General features: G+C 46.3%; 1 protein-coding gene across 1 annotated transcript in view; it reads left to right on the top strand.

Annotated features, from left to right (window-relative positions):
* LOC119455714 (uncharacterized) overlaps positions 1-23681 on the top strand; it is a 65145-nt gene that overhangs the window by 37988 nt on the left and 3476 nt on the right. The window contains exons 2-3 of the mRNA XM_037717138.2: positions 18899-19104; positions 21251-21386. Of these exons, the coding sequence (XP_037573066.1) occupies positions 18899-19104; positions 21251-21386 (342 nt within the window). The remainder of the gene's footprint in view (positions 1-18898; positions 19105-21250; positions 21387-23681) is intronic.

Here is a 23681-nt window from a genome sequence, read left to right as displayed (position 1 = left end):
ACGCATGACACGCACCCCTTCCCCAGCGGCAGCGGTGATGCCCAGCTTGTAAACACGCGACGCGTCCTCCGGGAGTGCCGAATCCGAGGCAGCCGAAACAAGCGTCGTCCGAGACTGCGTCGTCGTCACTGTCGTTGCTATACCTACCTCCCCATCACGTCGTCCCCACTCTCGCCTTCGCGCCCTTTTTCGCAAAGAAAAATCCACCCACACACCGAAGCAAGCAGTCTCCATCGATCAGCGTCTTCCCGCGGTGCGATGCCTCTTCTGGTTTGCCGCTAGTGTCTTTTGCAGCGCATCCATTAGTCGCAGCAGCGCCGAGACTAATGCGTGTCGCGCGACTCGGCGCGGAGGAGAGAATCCCGCGAGATGACGCGGTTCGTTCGGTCGGCCGCGCGATGCATTTTGCGACGCTGAAACCACGCCGAGGGCGATGATCCTCTTTCCCCGCTGCTTAAGGCAGCGGCACCGCACTTATTTCAAGTATTTTGTTCGCTCACGATGGATTGGAATTCCTTTGTCATGCTTTGACTTAATGTATTTTGTTCGCTGACGATGGATTGGAATTCCTTTGTCATGCTTTGACTTAATGATGCGACTTCCAGGGCGACGCAGCAAGGAATGGAGGAACGGGCACAGGAGATGGCTCTATGCTCGGGCAGTCTTATACAATCTCCCGTTTTTAAAATATTGTTCCTTTTTTTTGCCGGAGAAGAGTAGTCGTTATTTATTTTGTTTCATACGCTGGCGTGGCGGCGCGTGTGCGCATGCTGCAAATTTGTAGCTGCGTAGTGTTTTGCGCGTGAGAGGACTTTGCCGCCTAACGCGCTGATGCCTCGCACGTTTCTTGCGCGCCGTTGCAGCGGGAATGCGCTTACCTTAGCTGTTTATCTTCAGGAAAGTGGAGGAACAGTATGAGCTTTAGATACATACTCGAGGTAGATGCCAACGTTGCAGTAAAGAAAAGCAAATATTTTTTTTTATTTTGCGGATATACACTTCAGCATGATAAAGCGTGCTTTTTAACATTCTAGCGCGAATCGAAGTGCTCTTGTAACAGAAGGCCTGCGTAGTATAATTAGTAAGTTGACGCACGCTGGCCCTTCGCCTACACATTTCAGACAGGGTACGCGGATGGCGTTTTGTCTGATGATCTTTCATTCATTTGAACCGTGCTTTTAAGTGGCGGCGCGGGAAATTGCACACGACGCCAAAGTTATACGCGCAGGCGCACCACGGTGCCCTAGATGATTCCCAGGATAAAAATGCTTCGAGGCATTCACTGTGCAGCGGCGGTCTCTAAGCGGGTTCTCTTCCCAGATTGTGCTTTCACTGGTTTCGGAGCTGCAAGCTCAGGTACTGAAACGCGCAGCTGCGTTACTTATTTGACCGCACATTAACCATGCAAAATGGGAAATCCAAGCCTAGTTCCAAATCACGGAAATTTACAATTTGTTTAGCTTTACAGCTGGCCTCCTATTGTACTTTTATACAAAAATGAAACCTTATTTGACTAAAACCCAAATTGGTGTAGCAATTATTTACCTGTAATTAGTTGACTCAACCATGGAAACTGAAAACTCGGTCCAGCGCATCAAAAACGCCACTATATGTGTTAAGCTTCTCGCGCCTAAATAAGAATTGTGATACATTAAACTAAGCGTAGCAGATATGATTCCACGGATATAACAGATAGCTCTTGGAGGGATATTTGTTTCTAAGCACAGTGCAGAGCGTGGCTGCCCTTCTTTGCCTGAACCTATTGTTTTCTGGAGAAAAACAATATACGAACAACTCTAGTAATCAGCAAACAAAAGCCTGTACGGCATAAGTTATTGCAAGCAGACCATATCTCCTTAGTTCAGAGAACAAACTGGAACCATGTGTTATTTTCACTTAAAAAGTTTTAAAAAATCCAAGCGACTTTATTGGCAATGAGAGTCTTAGTTCTTTCATTCGAACCTGCTGTGAAGTCCTGGCTGTAACATTATTATTATTATTATTATTATTATTATTATTATTATTATTATTATTATTTGTTTTGAAAACATATATAGACTAGACAGGAAAGGGAAAGCGAGGAGCAGGCTGGCAACTGCCACCGGAAGGGTCACAACGCCTGCTTACAGACAAACCAGACTTACTTGACCAGCAAGTATGTGTCGCGGACATAAAGGGGAGAAAGAAAAAAAAGCGTTGCCATATCGTAGTGTGTGCAAATAAAAGTCTCCAATCGTGCAGGCAATATATATATTTCAGAAGAACTCGAAGCCACCTAAAGGAAAATTGAGGTTACGTGCATTTCACGAATAGATAGGATAATTGCCTAAAGGCTGTGCAAGAATAGTAGCCTAGCAAGAAATAAATAAATAAATAAATAAATAAATAAATAAATAAATAAATAAATAAATAAATAAATAAATAAATCTCACCGACGATTACGATACTCCCTAATGCGAAATGTGAGCGCAGCTCTATACGTGTTTTCATTTCGCGATAATATTGGCTGGCGCGGACAATCTATCTCGTCCGGCACGTTGCAAACGGAGCGATGTGTGGCGCGACTGCCTCACTAATCTGTAGGATGCGAGAGCCAGCGCGTGGGTGACGCGTGGGTGTGATTGATAGCAGCCGCCGCCGACGGACCTCGAAGACGACGCGCGTTACTCTGGCGCCATCTCGTAGCCATATTAACCGCACTACGCTTTTCGTCGCACGCTTTCGCCATACCCTCCTCCGTTTTCCGCCTCATGATTCCGCTGCACACTCCTCCCCCGCTTTCCTCCTCGCGTCTTCAATCCCCCGCTGCACCTCCGCGTTCGCTTTCATGAATTCATTCAACTTTCGCTGTGCTCGTTTGCTCGGTTACGCCGCCGACGCGGACGCCGACGTTTACGAGGCTTATGCCGTTTTCTCGAAGTGGACACTCCAAGAAAACAACGTCGCCGGCCAGCGTCTTGTACAAGCCGTAAACGCATACAAGCACAGCGCATCTTGCCCCCTTATACCGCCCCTTTCACAATGGTTGTCGCATTAAAGACTTCTTGGAACTTTTCCAACTATCGGTGGAAATGACACGGCAAATAAGAGGCGTCTGCTGCTCGCCTTTGAGGTCGTTTTGCACGGTGAGGCTGAACGTAATTCCGAGAAGGCACTGAGCGACGTGACGCACTTGAAGAATCTCGCGCCGAAGGAGCTCGGCACCGCGAGCTATAAAAACAGTGTTACGCCGCGAACACGCGGGGTAAAGAGAACCAAAATTTAATATTGACGGAAACCTAACGCGCGCAAGGTGGACAGAAAGATAGCACTGCATGCCGGCCGGCTACACTATCAAGTCAGCCTCAAACGGCCAAACTTGGCACGCGAAAACAGGAACCACCACGCACGAATTTCGCCTGCAGTATAAAACTTCCTTGGGATTCTATCTCCGCTCACCGTCCCGAGCTATTTCGTGGCGGAGAAAAGGAAGAAAAAGCGGGGGAAAGAATAGCATAAACTAGCATTCTCGGAACACTAAAAGGCTCGAAGAAAAGCTAGCAAGGGCACATTGAGGAAGTCTTTGGGGCGAGGAAATAGCGCGCTGTTTTCATTTTGAGGAGCGGCGGTTTGTCGTCGTCGTCGTCTTCCTCGGCGATGCGCAGTTCCCTAAGCTTGATTACGGAAGCGAGCGACGCCACCAGCTGCACGCCACGTCACGTGTATGTTCGAATATTGATGAGGCCTCCGGCCCGTACGCTGGAAAACTGGCGGTCCTTGCCCACGGCGGCCCTTGCTTCCCGAGCCGTGCCCGAGGGCCTCCATGGTGGAATAAAACATTTATGCCTCGCAAGAACAATTCCTCGTAAAGGTGCGCTGCTTTTTTTCTTCGCTTTATCTTTATTTCCTTATGCGTAACGCTAAACAGCATAGACGTTGTATCAGTGTGCTTTCTTTTTAACGCTACTTTTCGTTCACCTGCCTGGAGCAGCTTTCCGGGTGAAATTACGCTTGACAGCAAAGCTATCTTCTCAGTTTACATGCTTTATTTATTTTTGGCCGTGATCTGAAGTTGGGTTGCTGAAAGAAGATTAGTCAAACGACTTTCAGCGAAGTGTCGCGTCCTCTTGGAATGAGAAGAGTGATGAGACATTAACTTTCGATTCGAACAATTTTGTTTCGCGTTCGGAAACTTCTAGTTACGGTAACTTTATTTCTGTGCGAAGCTTTATTACCGTCTCATTTAGAGCGTAAAATACAACGATCGTGCTTCGAGTTATATCATACGGGAGAATGCATCTAAAGCTGAATTTAGTCGCACGTATGTAATTTAGATGCCCATATATTATACATCATATACGCTGATTTTAGTTAAAGCAGCTGCGCGAAGCTATATGTATATGCACCTCCGTTGGCAGATAAAGTACAACGATCATGCTGTGATATATCACATACAAACGTCGGCACGTGAGTATATAATACATATGATTAATTATATGTCGCAGGTAATCATATAGAAATTGTAATTTCTGTAGATTTGCGAAGCTATTTATTCATCTTGGTCAGCAAGATAAAATAAGATGACCATGTTCGGAGTTTCACAAGACATTGCGTTAGGTAATGCGGGAAATATAACACGGCTCTTATGGTTACGTTTAAGGGAGTAAACGTTTTAAGTAGGAAGCTGTACAAAAGTTAATGTTCCTGCCCCTCCAGCAAAGAAAGAATTCAACGACAATATATTCAATCATCGCACGAAGCTGAGCATACAAAATGCCCGTAGTACCGTGTATTCATCATAAGACGGTTGTTAGTGCGCTCAGATTGAAGCGGCAAGCTTCGTCCAAGTACTCAAATAAATAAATGGCCCAATAATAAGAAAAAAGAACATTCAGAAGATAACTTCTTTCACTATACAGTTTACCGAAACGTAAATATCAAACATACATTTTTTGTAATAATGAGAAATTGTGGAGTTTTACGTGCCAAAACCAGCATCTGATATTACGACACGCCGTAGTGGTGGGGTACGGATTATTTTTACCACCTGGGACTCTTTAACATGTACAAAAACCTAAGCACACTAGCGCTTTCGCATTTCGCTCGCATTGAAAATCATGAGCCATTCCACTCTGTGAAGGTGGATGATCTGCGAAGCTGTTTGGCACGCAGGTGCGTTGCTCCTCGGGAGCCCGGACTATACGTGGCCTCCCCATTATGACGACAGAAGAGAAGTTAACTTCAAAATTGAGAACGGCAACTTGTCTTGCTGTTTTTTTTTTTTACATAGATTCGCGTTGACGACGAGACCCCCGCCCCGAGGAGCCGGAGGAAACTAGACACGGGTGACGTTTCGATGGCACCGCCACCACGGGAGAGCGGAAGGAAAGGAAACTAGATACACAAGCTCTTGGAACGCCGACAAAGAGAGGGCGGTGCCGACGCGGATCGCACAGCGGCAAACCTTTGAGAAACCTTTATTATCTACCTGGGAGTCTACCGATCTTGAAAATGGCGCCTATTGATAACTAACCTACTGAAAATGCATATCCGAGGGACGCCGACGAGCCAGCTGTGGAAGAACACGACAATGAACGCGCGAGCAGTGGCACAAGTGCGTTCGCGCGGGACCTGAGTTTTTGCACATGTACGCAGAACAAAAATGCACGGAGCCCTAGCCATAAACAGCTTCTGTGTAAAATGCGGTCGTGGCGGCCGGGATTGAACCCGCAACCTCGAGCTCAGCAGCGCAACGCCGTAGCCACTAAGCTACTGCGGCAGGCATCTCGGGCGCGACTTGTGTCACAGAGTAGAAATGCGGCTCCAGCCATTTCCTTTTCACGGGACTGTATAGGATATGGCGATGACGCACCTGTAGAATCTCACGGTCATGTCGTAAAGTCATTGGTAATTGACATGAGGGCGTCATCGGCGTCGACGTTCGCTGAAAAAACAGTTGACGTTATTCGAACGACTTTTATGACTACAAGTAATTTATCAAAAAAAAAAACCCTGCATATCATGCACCGGAACATTGAGCAAACATTCATCACAGTTGTTTGCATACGGCGACACGGAAGTCAAGCGAGTTCGTAGAAGCTCCATTAACACGTAGTCCACCACTACATAGGCCCAATAGCCCCCAGTTCGCAACTTTGTTCACGGCATTGCTACTGACTGAAGGAATCGGTCGAGATGTGTCGCTTGGTTCGTCAGTGGTAAAAAAAGCGCCACCCGACTCTATGGCCGAGCAATCTGTGATGCATAAAAGAACCCGTCTGCCAGAGGTATCTTACACTGTAAAGCCTGTTCACGCAACCGTCATCAGCCCCGTCCTGTTAACATCACAGCACTGTTGTCTGTCAGGAAAGAGCATTTTTTCCCCTGTTTCTCCTCCTAAAACGGAACACCGACGACGTTGGATGGTGCTCGAAACGTTGCCGGCGTCCTGTTTTAATAATGAACTGGTGAAAAATTGCCCTCTTCTGGTAGGCGCTGGTGTCATGGCGGTTACGGGACAGGACGGATGACAGCTGTATGAATCAGGCCTAAGCGCCCCTCGAGGGGCAGTGTTTTGCGACACACATACGAGGGCAATGCCCACAACATATACAGGGGCTTGTAATTCTTGGCGCGATTTGTTGCATTAGTGAAGGACTTGCTAAAATGATAACATTTTCATCTGCCTTATAGTAAGGACAAACACAGGAATAAATTGGCTACGATAATCTGTTAATTTTGGGTCCTTGACCTGCTACCAATGTTGCCTAGCAATTCGGCCTTAATACATTTTATCTGTCATTCCAGAACAAACACTACACAATTTAGATAGAGGCACGGGGTGTGTGTCTTATTTTAAACTCATCAACAATATATTATCGCAACTGACTACCGAATGAAATACTACCAAAATCTGGAAATACTCCAGATTCTGTTGTAAGGAACCTTCTGTCACCAAATAGACGACTATGTTATACTATAACACAGAATGCTATCCGACAAACTATGGCCACTGCACAAACCTGTGCTCTGCGTAATACGTCATGACATAAAACTGCACTTAAAATGTCTGCTCATATAAGTATCTCGAAACTATACTGAAATCTTAATGGACTCGCGTATGATATAGAGAGGCTTCCTCGCTTTCCTTAATTTGCTTTTGTTTGGGCTATCCTATTCTTGGTCACTAGGTGTGTGCTATTGGATGGTCCGGCTTATATAGCACGGAATTTAGACCAAAAATTAGTACCAGTGAAGCACACCTATTTTTTTTGCGTTATGGAGCAACAAATCCCCATAGAAAATTGCCAGTTTCGCCCGAAGGCGGGACATTGAAACCGACCGCAAGGTTTCGCGTTGAGCTCGACGGTGTTTTGACAATTCGCGGAGGTGTCATGGCGCGACACCAGCGTGCGGGGCAACGGCTGCCGCTTAGCACGAACAACGCCATCGGAGATATACCACGCGTCTCACAGCGCTGGCAGAATGAAGAACACCGGCAGCGGCGTTACAGGCATCGCACCTCGATTGTGGATAAGATGACCCGCCGGCGTTTATCGGGGTTCAGGTGAAGTAATGAGACAAATTTAGCTTGAAATTTGCTGTCCACAACACTGCACCACGGTGTGGTATGCACGAAGCTCCTCAGCAGAAACGCTGCGTGTGCGCGCAACGCTCCTACCAGCAGCGGAAACCAGAACGCTGCCCTGGCTTTGGTAGAGCCTATTGGGTGAAGCGGGGCGTAGCGGGACGGTGTGCCCACTTGGCTTCGTCTCTTTTGCAGCCGCACGTAGTTCGCATCTCTTGAGACAATCCAACCTTCCAAACGCGGCCGCACAAGCACGAGGATACCGCGATGGCACGATGGCGGAGCACGTCGCCGACGGCGCGTACGCGCCTCGAGTGTCATCATAATTGCCACCGCAATAAAACCTGTACATATAAAGTCGGCTCATGCTTATATGTCGAGCACGCAGACAAAGAGCACGATATTCAATAGCTGCCTTTGTTTTCTCACACTTCTTGCATTCAGTCTATATAATTCTTGGGCCACGGGGAATGTGCCTCTGGGTATGCGCCCATTTTTGGCCGATCTCCCCGAACAGGAATGCGCCACTATGACATAAGTGTGGAACAACTTTCGACACTACTCTTTCCTCGAAAAGCATTACAACATTACCTTCATCGACGTCGGCGTCTCATACTGTGCTACCAGTATACGCAGTACGCTACCTGTCAGGTCGAAGTGCAAAGCGCTGCGCCTTTGCAGGATACTCTGCATGTGGAGTTGCACGCGACCTGACATGGCGAAAGCATACCCATAACCACACACACGCACGTACACGCACGACTTTCATTTAGCACAGACATACATGTGCACAAAACGTGCCCATAAACGCACGGATATACTTAGGTACTTAGTTAAGGACTGGTTTAAGCTTTCTTTATCAACTCAAAACGCTTCGCGTTAATTGTTTTCTGGAGACGGCATGCAAGAAACACGTGATAGTAAGTTTTCTGGAGTCACAAGCACGCAGCTTCCACAGCGCTCAGAAAATATTGCATAGCTCATTGAACTGAGAGAGGAACGTGAAAAGCAAATAACTTTTTGAAGCAGGCAAGAACGAAAGAGACTGAGAAACAGCCAAAGGAAAACTGTTTACCAAAAGATAAAAAAAAGAAAACTGAAAAAAAGTAGGGGAAACAAAACCGACAGGAGAGGCTATTTAGAAAGGGTCTCTAATTACACGAGCCGTCAGCGGTGCTAGAGAAAAAGCCGCCCCAAAACAAACACCCCGTTCATTCTCGGCGACCGGCTTCTATTTAAGAGCTCGTGCTATTGTCTTCTCTGCGTTCGGAAAGCCCAGTGACTGCTGTCTAGACTAGGATGTTTCTATTCCCCTTACCTGCCCCTATAGTCTCGCGAAAGAGTATTGCCGAGTTGACCTGAATGAGCGGCCTTTGTCCCTGCCCCTAGATGGCCTGCTGCCATGGAAACCGTCAGGCGATCTTCAAATTTGCTAGTTATGCGGGCCATCCAGTTCTGTACCACAATTTGTCTTTCACGAATCAGAATTCACCTTGCGGTATTTCTGCAGATTTGACAGCGCCCCCAATCGGCACGCTTCAGTCTGTGGTTCATCTCTGCAGTGGCCTTTGCTTAGGCGGCCGCGCATGCTCGTGCTCTTTGTGCCTGACACCCATAGCGGTGCCTTCGTTTCTCTATATACATGCATAAACGACTTTAAAGGGGCCCTAAACCACTTCTTATCGAAGTGGAGAAAGACATTTGAAGTAAAAATAGGCTATGTCAGAAATACTTTGCCGCAAAATGTACTTCAATGCGTTCAGCAAAAGCGGAGTTATTAGCAACCAAACACAGCCTCCGCTATGCTCCCCCTCCCTTCTTCAACGCCTTGCACTGCGAAGGCTACGGCGAGGTGGGGCATGGCCATAACGCTCTGACTTCCAAATTTCACCGTGCGCGCAGATCAAATTTCATTTTGGATGTTGACGTAGACGCCATGAATTCCAATTTTGGTCCCTACGACACGCTAAACGTAAGCCAAACGCGGTTGTCCTCTGCGAGCCGCAGTGCGCTTAGCCAGTGGACTCGTGGACGCACCCGGCGGCGGCCGCAGTGTAGCCGACCGCAGCGACCAATACCAGCTGCGTATTGGAATGTGCTCTATTACGAAATAAAGCACACAGAAAAGAGTGAGGATCATGGCTTATGTTGAAACGAGAGCGTTTGAGAGAAAGGTGACTTTGCGCTCCACCTGTGAGCTCCACGCGCCACGTGCGAGAGCAAAACTTGGCTGAGATGTTCACAGCAGCGTATGTCATTTCACCAAGCTCGAGGGGTGGTTCAGGGCCCCTTTAACTGCAAGTGATTCCCATTATGCTACACGTGATATTCGTTCATTGAAAATCAGTATCTCTTTCTACACGTGATATTGTGCTGTGATAGCGTACGGTGACTGTGATTGGCGGGGATCATGTGTCTGTGCTCCCAATCTTTCTTTGGTTTACTTATCTTTCTACATTTCCCTGCCCCGTTACCCAGCGTTTGTTATCGAAGCGGATTTTCTGTTGATAAACGTTCATGTAATTCTCTTTTCTTTTGACTTTTTCTCTTTCTCGCGCGTGGGCGCATGCGCTGTTTGATAAACTCCCACAAAAGAATAATACGGCATCCTGAATACTGATTATAAAATATAGCTGACTTTCTCATGCTACGCTTTATTTCGTCTAAAGTGGGTGGATAATAATTGCTAACAGTTGCTTGAAACTAATAAAAACATCTTGACCGAGCGCGATGTTGAAGTCTAAAGGACGCGAGGCTTGTTTGAGTTTGTACAGGAAGTTGAAATCTATCCTTATGTCTGCGTTAAGCGTAGTCGTTTGCGTATGCTTACGATTGTATAATGCGTATGCGTATGTCGCGGTGATGCGCAAATTACTTGAATTTTTATGGGATGGCTCTCCCAATACAAGGTCTCGTACAACTCACCATATAGATGTTATTCTATATCTGGAGTAGTTGTATTCCTGTATTTGTATTGTTCTATATGTATAGTTGTATTCCTCCACTAAAATACAAGCAGTAACCAAACCCGGCGAGCACCTTCCATCAGGCACCGCCAGCCTTCCACTAGCGAGCAGAAAGACAATGTTTTCTACATTTGCCCTTTCGTCCCACAGTTTTTTTTTCTAAGGCTAGCGGCAGCCCGCAGCCAACAGCGACTGATTGAGTTACCTGTAACACGCTTTCCTTGGGTCTCTTCTCACTTTCGGCTGCGTGGTCTGGTTTACAACAGGACGGTTGAACACGGCTGTCGAAAAAATAAGTTGTTTTGTTGCCTGGACGTTTTCTCCACTTGTTATTAACGTCGGCATCACCCCCGATCTCGTCCGTCTGCCTCTCCGCCTTGTTATCCACTCCTCGGGACCTTAGCCAATGGCGATAGGTCTTTCGCGCTAGCCGCGCTCTTCGATCCCGCCGCCACGGTGCCTGCGTGCGCCAATTTCACTAAAATGCTTCTCTGTCTCTCCGGCCGCGTAGGCGAAACGGACCGACGCCACCGTGTTATACTCTGCGCTGCATTACACGGCCACCGAGCGCCCGCGGCCGTAAGCTGAGCGTGGGACGCGGTCAGAAAGCGAGAACACGGGGCAGCTAGAGAGCAAGAGAGCGCCAATGGAAGAGGGTAAGGCGTGGTTTGTATTAATAATTCCGCGGGCATAGCAGGCCTCCCCTAATTACTCAGCGCAACGTGATGCGAATAAGCGCACATCCGCGCGCGCGGCGTCTCCGGCCAAGCCTGAAAAAAGCGCGGTTTCGAAGCGTTCTCTCCCGACTGCACCCGCTCTCCTCGTTCTTGCACGCAGCAGCGCCGAACCCTTTTCCTTCGCCTCAGCCGCCCCCCTCCGCAAGGCTTCGCACGCCGCAACTCCCCTCCTTGTTGTTCTCGGGGGCCACGGCAAAGCGGCCGATTTGTGGCTTTTTGTACGACCTCCGGCGCTCTCGTCTTCCGTGAGCGGAAAACATTGTGCCATGTTTGGAGTGGCACTAGCCGCGGTGGTAGTATAGACTCGCCGGCGTCGCCGCTCTGTACGCAAGAACAGTAGGCTGCGCCCGTAGCTTCGTGAGTTGCTTCGCTTAGGTGCGCACACATACACTCGCGTCTCGCCCCCCCTCCCCTACCCCGAACCCGTTCGCCTGCTCCTGCACAACCGTCGTATACCGTCCCTCCCCGCTTTTTTTTTCCTGTCGCTCCTCTAGTACACACGGCTCATTGCTGCCCCGCGAGTTAGTATCGTCAGGGCCTTCTGTTTGCTGCTCATCTTCTTGTCGCCGTCGGTCTTGCTGTTTTACTCCTCCAAAGTGAAAGCTGCTCCTCTGGAAAACTGGGGCGCCGGGTGGGCGCGTACGCTATCGCCGCCCTCTTCGTTGGGCCGTTGGCACGCGCGGACGCCGTGTACCGCATTCGACGGGGATGCATTGTTATGTAAGCGTGGCCAGGTGATTGTGTATGGACGGCGCGAGGGACCATGATGTGAAGGTAAGGGTAGGGGGGGGGGGGGGGGGGAGCAAGCAAGGGGAAGTTTTGCACTAAAGAAACGAGATGGGTCTTCGGCGTCGGTTAAACTTTTCCATTTGCGCTATCAGCAGGGAGAGCGTGAGAAGAGAGAGAGTCACTTCAATTCGCGCGCGAACGCTGCACGAAGCTCGTTTCCTAGAAGCCTTGAGCGAGTGGGTGCAATCGCCCCTCATAATAGTAACAGTAATAACAACTAGAAAAAGCTATGTAACAGGCTTTAACCATGCTGAAAAAAAATAAGAGCAATAAGGGAAGAATGGTAAGCCACACCAACGTGAAAAAAAAAAAATTAACTGCTTGGGCAAGTTCGCGATGGGCATCATGGAGAAGAAATAAGAAACTAAACGTACGTGGCCGCCGTAACTCATTCGCGGCAGTAATTATCCCGTGCGAAAGGACGCAAGCTGGCTGTGGACCAAATACAATTACCCGTCTCTTTTTTTTTTTGTTTCCGTGTTTTCGGGAGCTCACCGTTCCATATCCTTCTCAAGCATACACCTGACTACGGAGTAAATGTTTTTAGTGTTTTAACCGTACACCTCCTGGTACCTGACGCGTAGATTTAATAGGGAGCGTGACATGCGTAGTTTAGTGTCATGTATTATTTGGGAAAGTGTCGAGCTTCTTTTGGTTTTCATTCTCGGCGAATGTTCAAAGAAAAAAAAAACAGAAAAAAGCTCATCAGCTCGTAGTAGTAAGTGGCTTTTAAAGTTAGAATTGAAGAGAGAAGTGTAGTACCTTGCATTGCTCGTACTGATTAGCGCCACGAACCGTGCTTAACTAAGCGTGTTACTTAGTATGAGTACAGATAGGCGTTGTTTTAGAAATTGTCCGAGAGGTTTTTAATGACCATTAAAGTAAGACAAGCCGTACTCATGGATACAATGTGCGCATGCATGCCGCTTTTTGCGCGGGGCAAGTGCTGAACTTACGCGGGGAAATAACTAGAAAATAGGCTGTGCTCGCACTGGTAGAAAAAAAGAAACACCTGATTGAACAGAGGTAACGTATATTCCCGTTATTTTCTCTTATTCGTCTGAACTAGTATTTACTATGTCGCATGACGAAAACAATCGTACCTCACTGGATGCCATGAGCTCGAAAACAAAGATGTCCGATTCTGCAACATAATGTTTTGACCCAATTGCGTGGCATTCTTGACAGGTGAATAGCGTGTTAATATGGGCTGGTTGGCACATTTTGGAAACAAAAGCTTTAAACAACGGGACATGCTACACAACAAAAGACTCACAGGCGCTCCCTCCACAGTAAGCCCTCCGCCCTGTGGTTCTTTTGTTGTGCCCTGTGTCGTGTTGTTTAAAGCTGTTGTTTAGTTGTTGTCAGGAGAGCGGCCGTGGAACGAGTTACAATGAGAGAAAGGTGGCCGTTTCATTCCCGATGCTGTGAAACAATTAAACCGTCGTTTGAAATGTCTAGCATCCAAGATATTTGAGTTTTCTTTAGCTCAAGCTTGCGCTATTCTTAACCTAAACGTTGGGCTTTGCAGGCGCATTAGTTCCGTGGGTGAATGACTTACAGCGCTGGTCTGGCCTCACTGTGAAGCCAGATTCGAATGCTATGGCTTCATGTATGTGCCTGATCAAGTCGATGTATACGGACGCGGTCGACTGAGCTGTTCAAAGGAAACCGGCAAGAGCAGACTGCCTGAAAAAATAGAAACATCCTCTATAAATAATAAAGCTTCTCCAGATAATTTTATTACTTTGTTTATAATATTATTGACTAATCATATGTTATTAGTATAAAATGATTATTTATACATTTTATTATTATTTTATCTTTTTAACCCGATTATTACGGCGAGATGTGAAACCACGCCAAATTCTCAAAAACGTCGATAGCTCTCCGCGACTTTGGTGATCTTAGCTTGCGGTTGTCTCTACTGATACTTCTTCCTAAACTTGTGATGGGATGGGTTACGCTATGAATAGGCTGAAACGAGTGCAATGAAATAAAAAGTAAAATTAAAAAGGAAGTAGGAACAAAATGGGAAGACATTTGCATTCACCTTGCTTTTTTCCTAGACAAAACTAGCCATAGCTAAGAAGAAATTATATGGGTACATTCGTCAGCTTCTCGTCGTTACTTCGTTAAAAATGTGGCAGTGTATGTTATTCTCGACATCACGAAAAATATAGGATTGCTGCTAACGAAATGCACGTCTACGTAATAGGGACTTCACTGGGAGGTTTAAGGTTTTGTTCAACATGATAGTCACAAGTGAAAGCAGCGGTGAGAATTTTCTTTGAACGCTTCCCGAACTCGCATGGTTCTCCGAGGTACACTCTGCTATTGTCAATCAGTGTTTTCTTTGTAATGGTGGTTATCGCTCTTATTTGTACTTATATCTCAATGATATTCCTCCAGATGCTTTTATATAAGACCTGCATCAGATTTCGCAAACTACTATCTAGAATTAGGATCTTAAATAAATTGAATAAATAAGAAGAGCATGAAGCGCGGGATTATGTCCGACGAAACAAAATGGAGAAGCGGAAGGAGCATTCGTGCAAGTTGTAGATGTGCGTGCGTGCAGTGGGGAGCACCGAACAAAAGGAAAAAGGAGACACTTATCTATTGCGCTCATTCGCACCGGCCGGAAACACTGTTGGACTGCGGCCCCATAGCTTCTGTTTCACTCCGTCTCGGCCATAACTTTTCTCGTTTTGTCAGCTCCTCTGCATCCCACGAGTGTCGTTGAAGCGCCTCGCTCATAAACATGTGTTAAACTCGCCGAAAACATTCGTCTCGTCATACGGCGGGAGGTCGAGTCTCTCGAGAAAAGACCAGTGGGGTGGTAACGAAGAAGAGAGCTGGCTACGTAGAGAAGCCAATATAGGAAAGGAGACGCTGGAAATAAATGGCCTTCTAACTGCAACACTGATTTTGCTTTGCGCTTTTTTTTATAATTTATCTTTCTTGTTATCGGGGTGTGCCTTCCCGCGGTTGAAGTCGGGAACAGGGGAAGGTCGGTGGAGTCGTGCCGTGGGGCACCAACATTGCCTGCTTGTACGTATATACGTGGCACGTCGGCAATCCCCTTACCTTAGATGGCTGCATTCTTCTCTAAGCCTTCATTTTTCTTTTTCTTTTTTTTTTGCATTGCACATTGACCATCCCGTTTTCTTTTCCGGGAATACCTGTGGCATAGAACCGTGCGTCCTTACCTTAAAAGACGTTTCGCAATCCGTTATGTCCAACACAACCCCCCCCCCCCCCCCCTACGGTTTCTACAATATGGGCTCCTCTCACTAGTATTTCGCGCGTGGGGGCGTACAAAAAAAAAAAAAAAAGCCTGGAGCAGGGCGCAAACCTTTGTTCCGGTCGACACCGTAGGGATTCGGCAGAATAGAGTTCGATCCCGGGTCACGCATCTCTCTAAGCGCGTCTTTTTTTGTGCTTTACCTGCTTTTCTCACCTATATATTTTATCCGCTTTCTATTTGTTACTGTTTCGCTGCGAATTCGTATTTTCGGAGCGACGGTTTATATCTTCCTTTCGTCGGCACTGCTGCCGCCATCATGCTGTGTGCGGGCGCTGTGTCACGTCTTCTGTATTTACCTCCTTGCCTTCTATGCAGGCAAGTGACAGGCGAGAAAAAAAAATAGTGCACCCGAAGCGAGGGCTAGTTGGGCAAGTGTGAGGAGTTGCGCTGCAGCTTCGCTATAGTTCCGGATCAAGAAATTTGTGGAAAGACAGTTCCTGTAACACGAAAGGCCGAGAGAAGCGAAGAGACCACCACTGCAGCAAGTGGGGCGGTGAAGAGCTACTACACAGTTGGTGAGGTGATTTGTGACGCTAACTCGTGACACATATTGTTGGTTCTCTTGATGCTTTATTGTGTCAGCGCTTTTCGTACAACAGGAATATCGAACGCGTTGGATTGCAAGTTTTTTTAATCAGTTTGCTCAATGTTCATTTCTCTAACCATTTTTTTAGCTCAGCATTACGAGCACACTACAACACAAATGCTTCATTATTTTACATACATCTGATTAGATTATGGGGTTTTACGTGCCAAAACCAGTTCTGATTATGAGGCACGCCGTAGTGGGGGACTCCGGAAATTTGGACCACCTGGAGTTCTTTAACGTGCACCTAAATCTAAGTACACGGGTGTTTTCGCATTTCGCCCCCATCGAAATGCGGCCGCCGTGGCCGGGATTCGATCCCGCGACCTCGTGCTCAGCAGCCCAACACCATAGCCACTGAGCAACCACGGCGGCTCAGCTCTGCCTCACGGCGTGGGCAATTGCGCGTCTTATGTCTCTTTAATATATTCTTTTTTTTTACTGACACTAAGAGAACGAATTGAAAAATATCTTGCTGTAAAATGTATTACAAAAATCTTTTCATCACAGGAACCTTTTTTCACAACACTTAAAAGCTGATCGCGCTAAAAAAAAAAAAAAAAAGAACAGCGAAACATACATTGCGATTTCTTGTTTGGCTTTGCCGCTGTACTGAAATATCTTACAGAAAAGCACGCTTTACAGGCAAATAATTATTGAAGTGTACGCGAACCGCCGTATAATTGGGTTCCAGCAGCTCTACGGAAACTTATGACTTCTCGCTATAGTGAAATAACGTAGCGCATGCGCAATGATGAGGTTGGATAAGGGCGCGAAAGTGAGTAAGATATTGACCAGTTAGCAACCGTATGCTCCGCGTTGGCCACATTGTCGTCACATTATGAAAATGACGAAAGGCATGCTTCCTTGCAATATGGCCATGCTTCGTTGGTATGTGCAGCTGAGGTGCAAAGAAATATGGTAAACTTTATTAATATATCGCCAGCCTTATTCAGAGGCCATTTTTGCTGGAAGATTTTTAGCGTGTACCTCTGTGTGTCGAGCAAGCGGGCCCGCTGTGCGTATTAAAGTATGTCCATTGAAGAATGACATTTTGGCTGTGCATTTGCATGCCTGCCACCGAGAAATATGATGCCCAACGTTGTATTTTTGTCACACAAATGGCAGCGGGTTACTGACGCAGGTACTGGCGTGTTTTCCTTTTTCCCCCGTGGTATCTATTCAGTACAACGCCCGCATAATAAGCGCTGAGTTCTTTTCAAACAGTGTGCAAAAAAAAACGCCTTTAAAAACATGCAGTGAACAACACGGGAGCATAGCCGTGAATAGAAGTGAGCGAATCGACAATGCACCGAGTGACTCACTGCGTCCCGGCAGAGCTCGGCCAAGGAGGTGGAGCTTTTGGCACTGCCATTAAAGGGCGGTATAACAGAAGATAGGCATGTACAATCTACCTAGGATAATAAGAAGAGTGTTAGCTTGGTATTTGGTAAAAAAAGAAGAAAGAAAATGAAGCAATTTCTGTTATCCACGCAGGAAACCAATTAAGATCGACATGTAGAGGTTTTTCGTGCTGGGACTACTCGCTTTACCTGTTGAGAATATGGCGTTTTTACGACGGACAGGAGCATTGCATAGATGGCCGTCCATCGAAAAAGCTTTGGTTGTAACTGTAGCACAAGACTCTGAATGTGACTATGTATAGAGGATCCTGCCACCCGATAAAATCATCATCATTGACGTAAGACATGCCTGTGGCAGGATGGGTAAAGGAACATTGTGTGCAAACCCTACAGAAATATACAGGAAAGTATTCTGGAACAAAGCCCACGAATAAGGTTATCTAGATTTGCAAATTTATGCAAGAAAGAGTACACAGGAAAAAAGACAAATGATGACGATGAACGTTTTTCTGTAATGTTATTCAACGACCAACTTAATTATCGCTAATTAGTATGGTTATGGCGTATATCAAACTACCGAACGCTATCAGCACCGTGTGAGAAGTTCGAAGAAGCATTTTTGTACACTCATCTCGCTCTAGCGGAGGAGAATATATCGACGTCCTTTAGCATGTGCAGTTGCAACACTTATCTAAAGAAGTCTACTGGAACATGCACGCAGAATGGTAAGTTACGTGTAGCTGCAATATCACAGTCACTAATGACCATAGCACGTGGGAGCTGCTGAAAGTTCTTAACGGATCGATATAAACGAGGCTCGGTTTCGTGCCCGATGTGGTTACAAAACCTACAGTAACGGCTAACTTCTCCCATTTTAATGGAGTTAGTATTAGGTCCACGTGCGTTAATCTGTAACGAAAGGATTGAGATTATCTGAAAGCCCCAACAGAAGAAAGGATTGGTTCACGGTAGTAATCAGCGCTGTAAGGAACAAAACAATAGGAATGATAAAAGAAAAATGGAAACACAGCTGTACTTTAGATGTCTTGGCTGAACTGGACTTTGGATATATTTGCTTCGCATGGGATGGTTCAGACTATGGAACGAAATGGAGATGCTGGCAGCGCTGTTCACTTTATCGCACAACTGATCTAATTTATGATATATCCAAGCGAAGTATAAGTAACTAGCACAATTGGTGAGTAATGGTATAATATTATTTGGGCCTACAAAAATTCACAAAATTAGGTCCAGGCAGGTCCACATACCTTGTACAGTCGCTTGGACTTATCCCGCCTTCCAAGCTCCTCGTGACTCTTAGTCAAGGAGTCTGGTCCGTTCAATCTTACTTGATTCTCTGCATTTCGATAAATTTGCTTCTTCAGAACCAGCATGATAGCTTAAACTGAAAACGAAGTGTGGTAGATAGTAGCGAATAATCAGGGACGAGAAATATGTTCTGTTTTGGCTGCTGTAAGAGCTAAGGGTGCTCTAGTCTTTATCATCTTTCTTTCCGCCATCACAATCATGTGTTTCACTATACAAGAACATTGGCACATCTGTACTTCTTACTTTGCAGGTATCCTTGGCTTGCGCATCGTGTCACTGGACGTGCCTCAACGTGTGAGCGTGGGCCGCGAGGCGCTGCTAAAGTGCGCCTACGACCTCGAGGGTGACCTTCTCTACTCTGTGAAGTGGTACAAGGACGATATCGAGTTCTTCAGATACGTGCCCTCCGACAGGCCACCCGGCCAGTACTTTGAAGTGAACGGCATACGAGTAGATGTGAGCACCGCGCTATCTCTTCTACATTGCCTTTAGACACTTTAGATGCGTAGTTGCTTGGTAACACAACAGCTATAAATAACTCTTACAATTGTTCTTCCTCAGTACTTGCTGCCTAAGGCATTTTGTGGGAGCCTGGAACAATGTCGTCTTAGATTTACGCGATAATATTCTGGAAAGAGTGCTTCCTTGACTCACTTTCCTGGTTTCACCTTTCATGGCGAGCGCATTGGTGGAATTGCTTTAATGACGAACGAATAGCGCTGTTGTGAAGAACATCTTCAATGCGCTATGTAGTGCGATGTTGGAGCGTAGATGAAGCTGACATATTCGAAAGTGCGCACTTAAACATGTGAAAATTCGGAGGATATTATTGTGGGTACTTGCTACAGAGGCACGGTTAACCGAACGTTGCATTGAAAACAGGTGTTAGTGCTCAGACGATAATCTTAACCAACGCTGGTATAGAGTAAGTTGAGTTGGGTGGTTTTTTGGGCCAGTTGGCGCACGATGATAGTGTGATGGTTCCAGCAGGTATAAAGGCAAGCATAACCAACGAAAAAGTAAATGCACAGTATAACGATGAACTTACAATTGAAGTTTATTGCGAACAAATTCTGTACATCGCCGCCACGCATGTGTGAAAAACCAGCATTGCCCCCCCCCCCCCCCCCCCCTCTTGTTCCAGCGCCTCAACACGTGCTTAGAGTGGTATCTTTAGCGATAGATTTGAACGTTCAAGTCTCTCATTGGTGAAATGGACCGAAGGTTCACTCAGATATAATTGTGCGCCCAGCTTTCTGATTGAGAAAGCTTCGGTTATCTATCTTTCGGCAGTTCACAGTCCAGCGCTCACCTGCGCGTTTCTTTTTTTCTTGTTCTCGAGTCCATAGCTGCTGAACCATCAAACTGTCATCGGTTAAAGTAAATTACTCAAAAACACTCCTGCGCTGGACAATCGCGACCACTTGTAGAACAGTAGTTCTCAGTCGTTTCTACTGCTTGCGGCTTCCTACGTTGGTTAATAATAAATGCAACCTTTGCCGGCGTAACGTAGCATCTTCTGCTTCGAGCGCTAGCATTAAAACATTCTTTTTTTTGTGATGGTGGACAAACAGTGCGAAGACAGAGCGCCAGCCTAAGGACACAGAACAGAGCATTTTCTAAGCGAGCAAATGTCAGCTTCGTGTGCTATGAATAATTTAGCTATTTTACGCTCTTCTTTAACTGTCAACGTTAAGTTTTTATGACGCATTAATTCGGTCCACATTACGCTGGTTTGATGAGCAATGACAATGACTATTAGCCTGCAAAGTGGACCTAACTTGTGGCCGAAGGATTCAGCCTGTAGCTGATTGTCTTGCACGGGATTCACCGTTATACCTTTTAAAGACACATTAACTATGACGACGTATCTGTGTTACTTCTTTTACAAATTTTATGTCAATAGATTAAGCTTTAAATTGCTTCCATGGTCACCGGAAGGAGGAGACCATGGAAAACTTTTTTAAAGCTTAATGTATTGACATAAAATTTGTCAAAGAAACTAGACCATGCACCAAGAAAGCATAAGGGTAAAACATAGCTACTGCTAATTGTCCAAGTATGCGATAGCATTCTTATAAGTTGGAGACGTATACATTTTTATATAGCTACAATCACGCCAGATCCAACGCAGATGCTAAAATCTATGAGCGTGATGCGGTTATTTGAATGCTCTAACTGTTAATCTTCTGCACCACAATTGGCAGCATAGAGATTACTGGGTCCAGCACAGTATGACAGAGGCACCGTTTAATATTAAACTATCTCCAGTATTGACCCAGGTTTTCTGTTTGAAGGATACCTACAAAATCAGGAAATCGCACCTATAATTTAAAGTTTTGATTAATAGCGCAGGAATATCAGAGGCACAAAAGAGAGAACAGAGCAACACTCGGTTCTCTCTTCTGTCTCCTTTGATGTCGTTGCGCTGTTAATCAAGCTTTAAAGTATGTTTTACAAACAAACCCAATCTTACACCCGCTTAAAATGTTATCGCACCAAACCAGCTAAGCAAATGCATTGCGCAATTTACGCTGCCCCAACTACGAGAGTGAATACGCTTCTCCTCGTTTACTTATGTGTTTTCGTTATCCCGTCGCAGATGATTCGCTCGGTGAACGGCAGCGTGTTCATCCGTGGCATGGATGCCGCATCGGAGGGCACGTACAAATGCGAAGTCTCCGCGGACGCACCCTCTTTCCAGACAATCTTCGCTGAGAAGATGATCAGGGTCGACTGTGAGTGTTCCAACCAATTCACTCTTAGTGTGATGGCATAGGGGGCACTGTTTTCTAATGAGATACTGCTGTGAGGATGACCTTGCAGTGCCCTGAAAGCAGCAAAGTGATAACGTTGACGAAGACAAACACTGGAAGGCCTACATAGAGTTAAATTTTTATATGCACAGATCTAATCTGGCGCTGTCTTCGCTATATCAGCATTGCAAGAAAAATGAAAGAGTTTACCATTCTTTACGGGTTGGTAGGCGCATGTTTTCTCTGCGGACGGCGCTCAAAGTGCCCCTGCACTACCTCTTGGCTCGCGCTTGAATGTTTCTTTAGTATTATGGTTTGGAATGTCTATACTGGGGCACACCAACAGGAAGATATCCAATACGTTAAAAAGTATTCATTTGTTACTTCCGCCGACTGAATTCTTCACTTTATTTTTATTGTATATTCTTTTTTCTCTCTTATTTTTGTTGCATTTTTTCTGTTTCCTTTATTTAAAGCACATCAATCGTCAGCCACGTTCCACTGATGACTGAATCACAGTTCCTATTCTCTGCTCTCATTTGATTTATTTATTGAGATTGAAGCCTATTCAGTTTTGCTATATTTGCCTGCCCTGCTCGATTCTCAGCCAATCTCCCCAAAATGGGCGTGTGCCATCACTTGAGGTCATCATCCTCCTAATCATCATCCTCACAGTGCCTTCTGCTTTTGTAATCAGTCTTCTTTCAAGTGATGTACTGCATTGTTACTGCAGGACCATCAACTAAAATATACGGCTCTTCTGTACTTGTAAAACTAGAGTTAAAATCGAGGAAGCCTGAGCGTGATCTCATCAGTAATGAGCCCTATGTATGCACGTGCGAATGTGCCTGTCCGAGTTTCACTCGCAAGTCACGTCGAGGACGAATCCGGTGACAAGCATATCTTTCGACGTAATTTTCTTTCATAGCTGTATTCAACTGCTCTGTTGTTTGGTTACTTACATCCTTCACTAGTGCCTCGTTAGTAAGGCAGATAGAGTAAGACAGATTACTGGCATGACAACCACGAGTTCAGCTGTTGGCCTTGTTTTCGGTGAGACATATACGCGGCCATTTTCAGCTTCTCTGGAGAATGCGGATGCGATGTTTTCAGGGATCCCTGCTACTATGTAGGTTTATGATTAAGCCAAAACAGTTGTGTAACATTATGTGGATGGCATGTGTCACTCTGTTTAGGGTAGATGAAAATTGTGAAGCTCCCTGGTACCACAATGTCAACGGACGCCATATACTTGATGCCTCAACCTACCCAATCTATAGGGAATAGACTATTACTGATCTATATGTTTTCGGACATTATGCGCACTGAGAGTAACTTCAAACCTTGTAATGATTACGTAGCTATCACGTCGCACTTTAAATCGCGTCTATTAAATTAGCGCAGGAGTCTCCAAACGTTTTAGCCAGAGAGCCGGATTGGCGACCAGTGGTTGTGTCGAGGGCCGCACATAAAGAAATGTCCCAGTTTCGCCCGAAAGGCGAAGCATCGATTGCGATAGCAAATTAGTAGAGAGCTATTCGGAGTAGGGATAGTAGTTTTATCGGCTGCATATACTTGGACACACCGGCTTACTAACTGAATTAACAATCGTGGTGTCAGCGCGCACAAGCAAACATGAAAAGATTACACTGAATGACCGCCGCCAACGACTGTTAAAACGCTGGCAGCAAGCGCAGGTTCGCGCGGTCTATCGCTTCAACGGAAACTGAGCGGCGAATGCACAGCGCATACAAAGGTCAGAGCCGTGTGGAGATAAGAGAAGGTGCGGGCGACGGGCACCGCCGGGCAAACTGCAAAGGAGAAGTTGCTGGCAGAGGAGAAGCTGCCCCCCTTCCCTCCCCCCCCCCCCTCCTCTACCCGCTTTGTTGCTTTCGCGTGGGAGATTGAGTGGCAAGATACGCCTTTGGTGCCGCAGCACAGCGCCGCCCCGCCTCCCCCCCTCCCATACCCCCACGCGACGGTCGCGTTTGCTTTCCGCCGAGCGTTCGCTCTCCGTGATAGCGCGCGGGGGAGTTCACCCTCCGTGATAGCGCGCGTCCCCCGCGCGCTTTCGCTCACGCATACGGCGCGTGGCGACGATCTTATCGCCCTTGGAATCTATACGGAACCTCACGGCGACGGCGACGCCGACGGCAGAAATCCGGTTGAAGTGTCCATATAATTGCTATCGCAATAAAATTAAATAAATATCAGTGAAAGTAAATTGGTATTTGTGAATGTTATTTGTCCGGTGCCCGGAGTAGTGTAAAATATTTA

Source organism: Dermacentor silvarum, chromosome 6 (genome assembly GCF_013339745.2).
Source record: "Dermacentor silvarum isolate Dsil-2018 chromosome 6, BIME_Dsil_1.4, whole genome shotgun sequence".
NCBI lineage: Eukaryota > Metazoa > Arthropoda > Arachnida > Ixodida > Ixodidae > Dermacentor > Dermacentor silvarum.
Note: the sequence above shows the minus strand (reverse complement) of the source record. Positions and strands in the feature narration are given on the sequence as shown.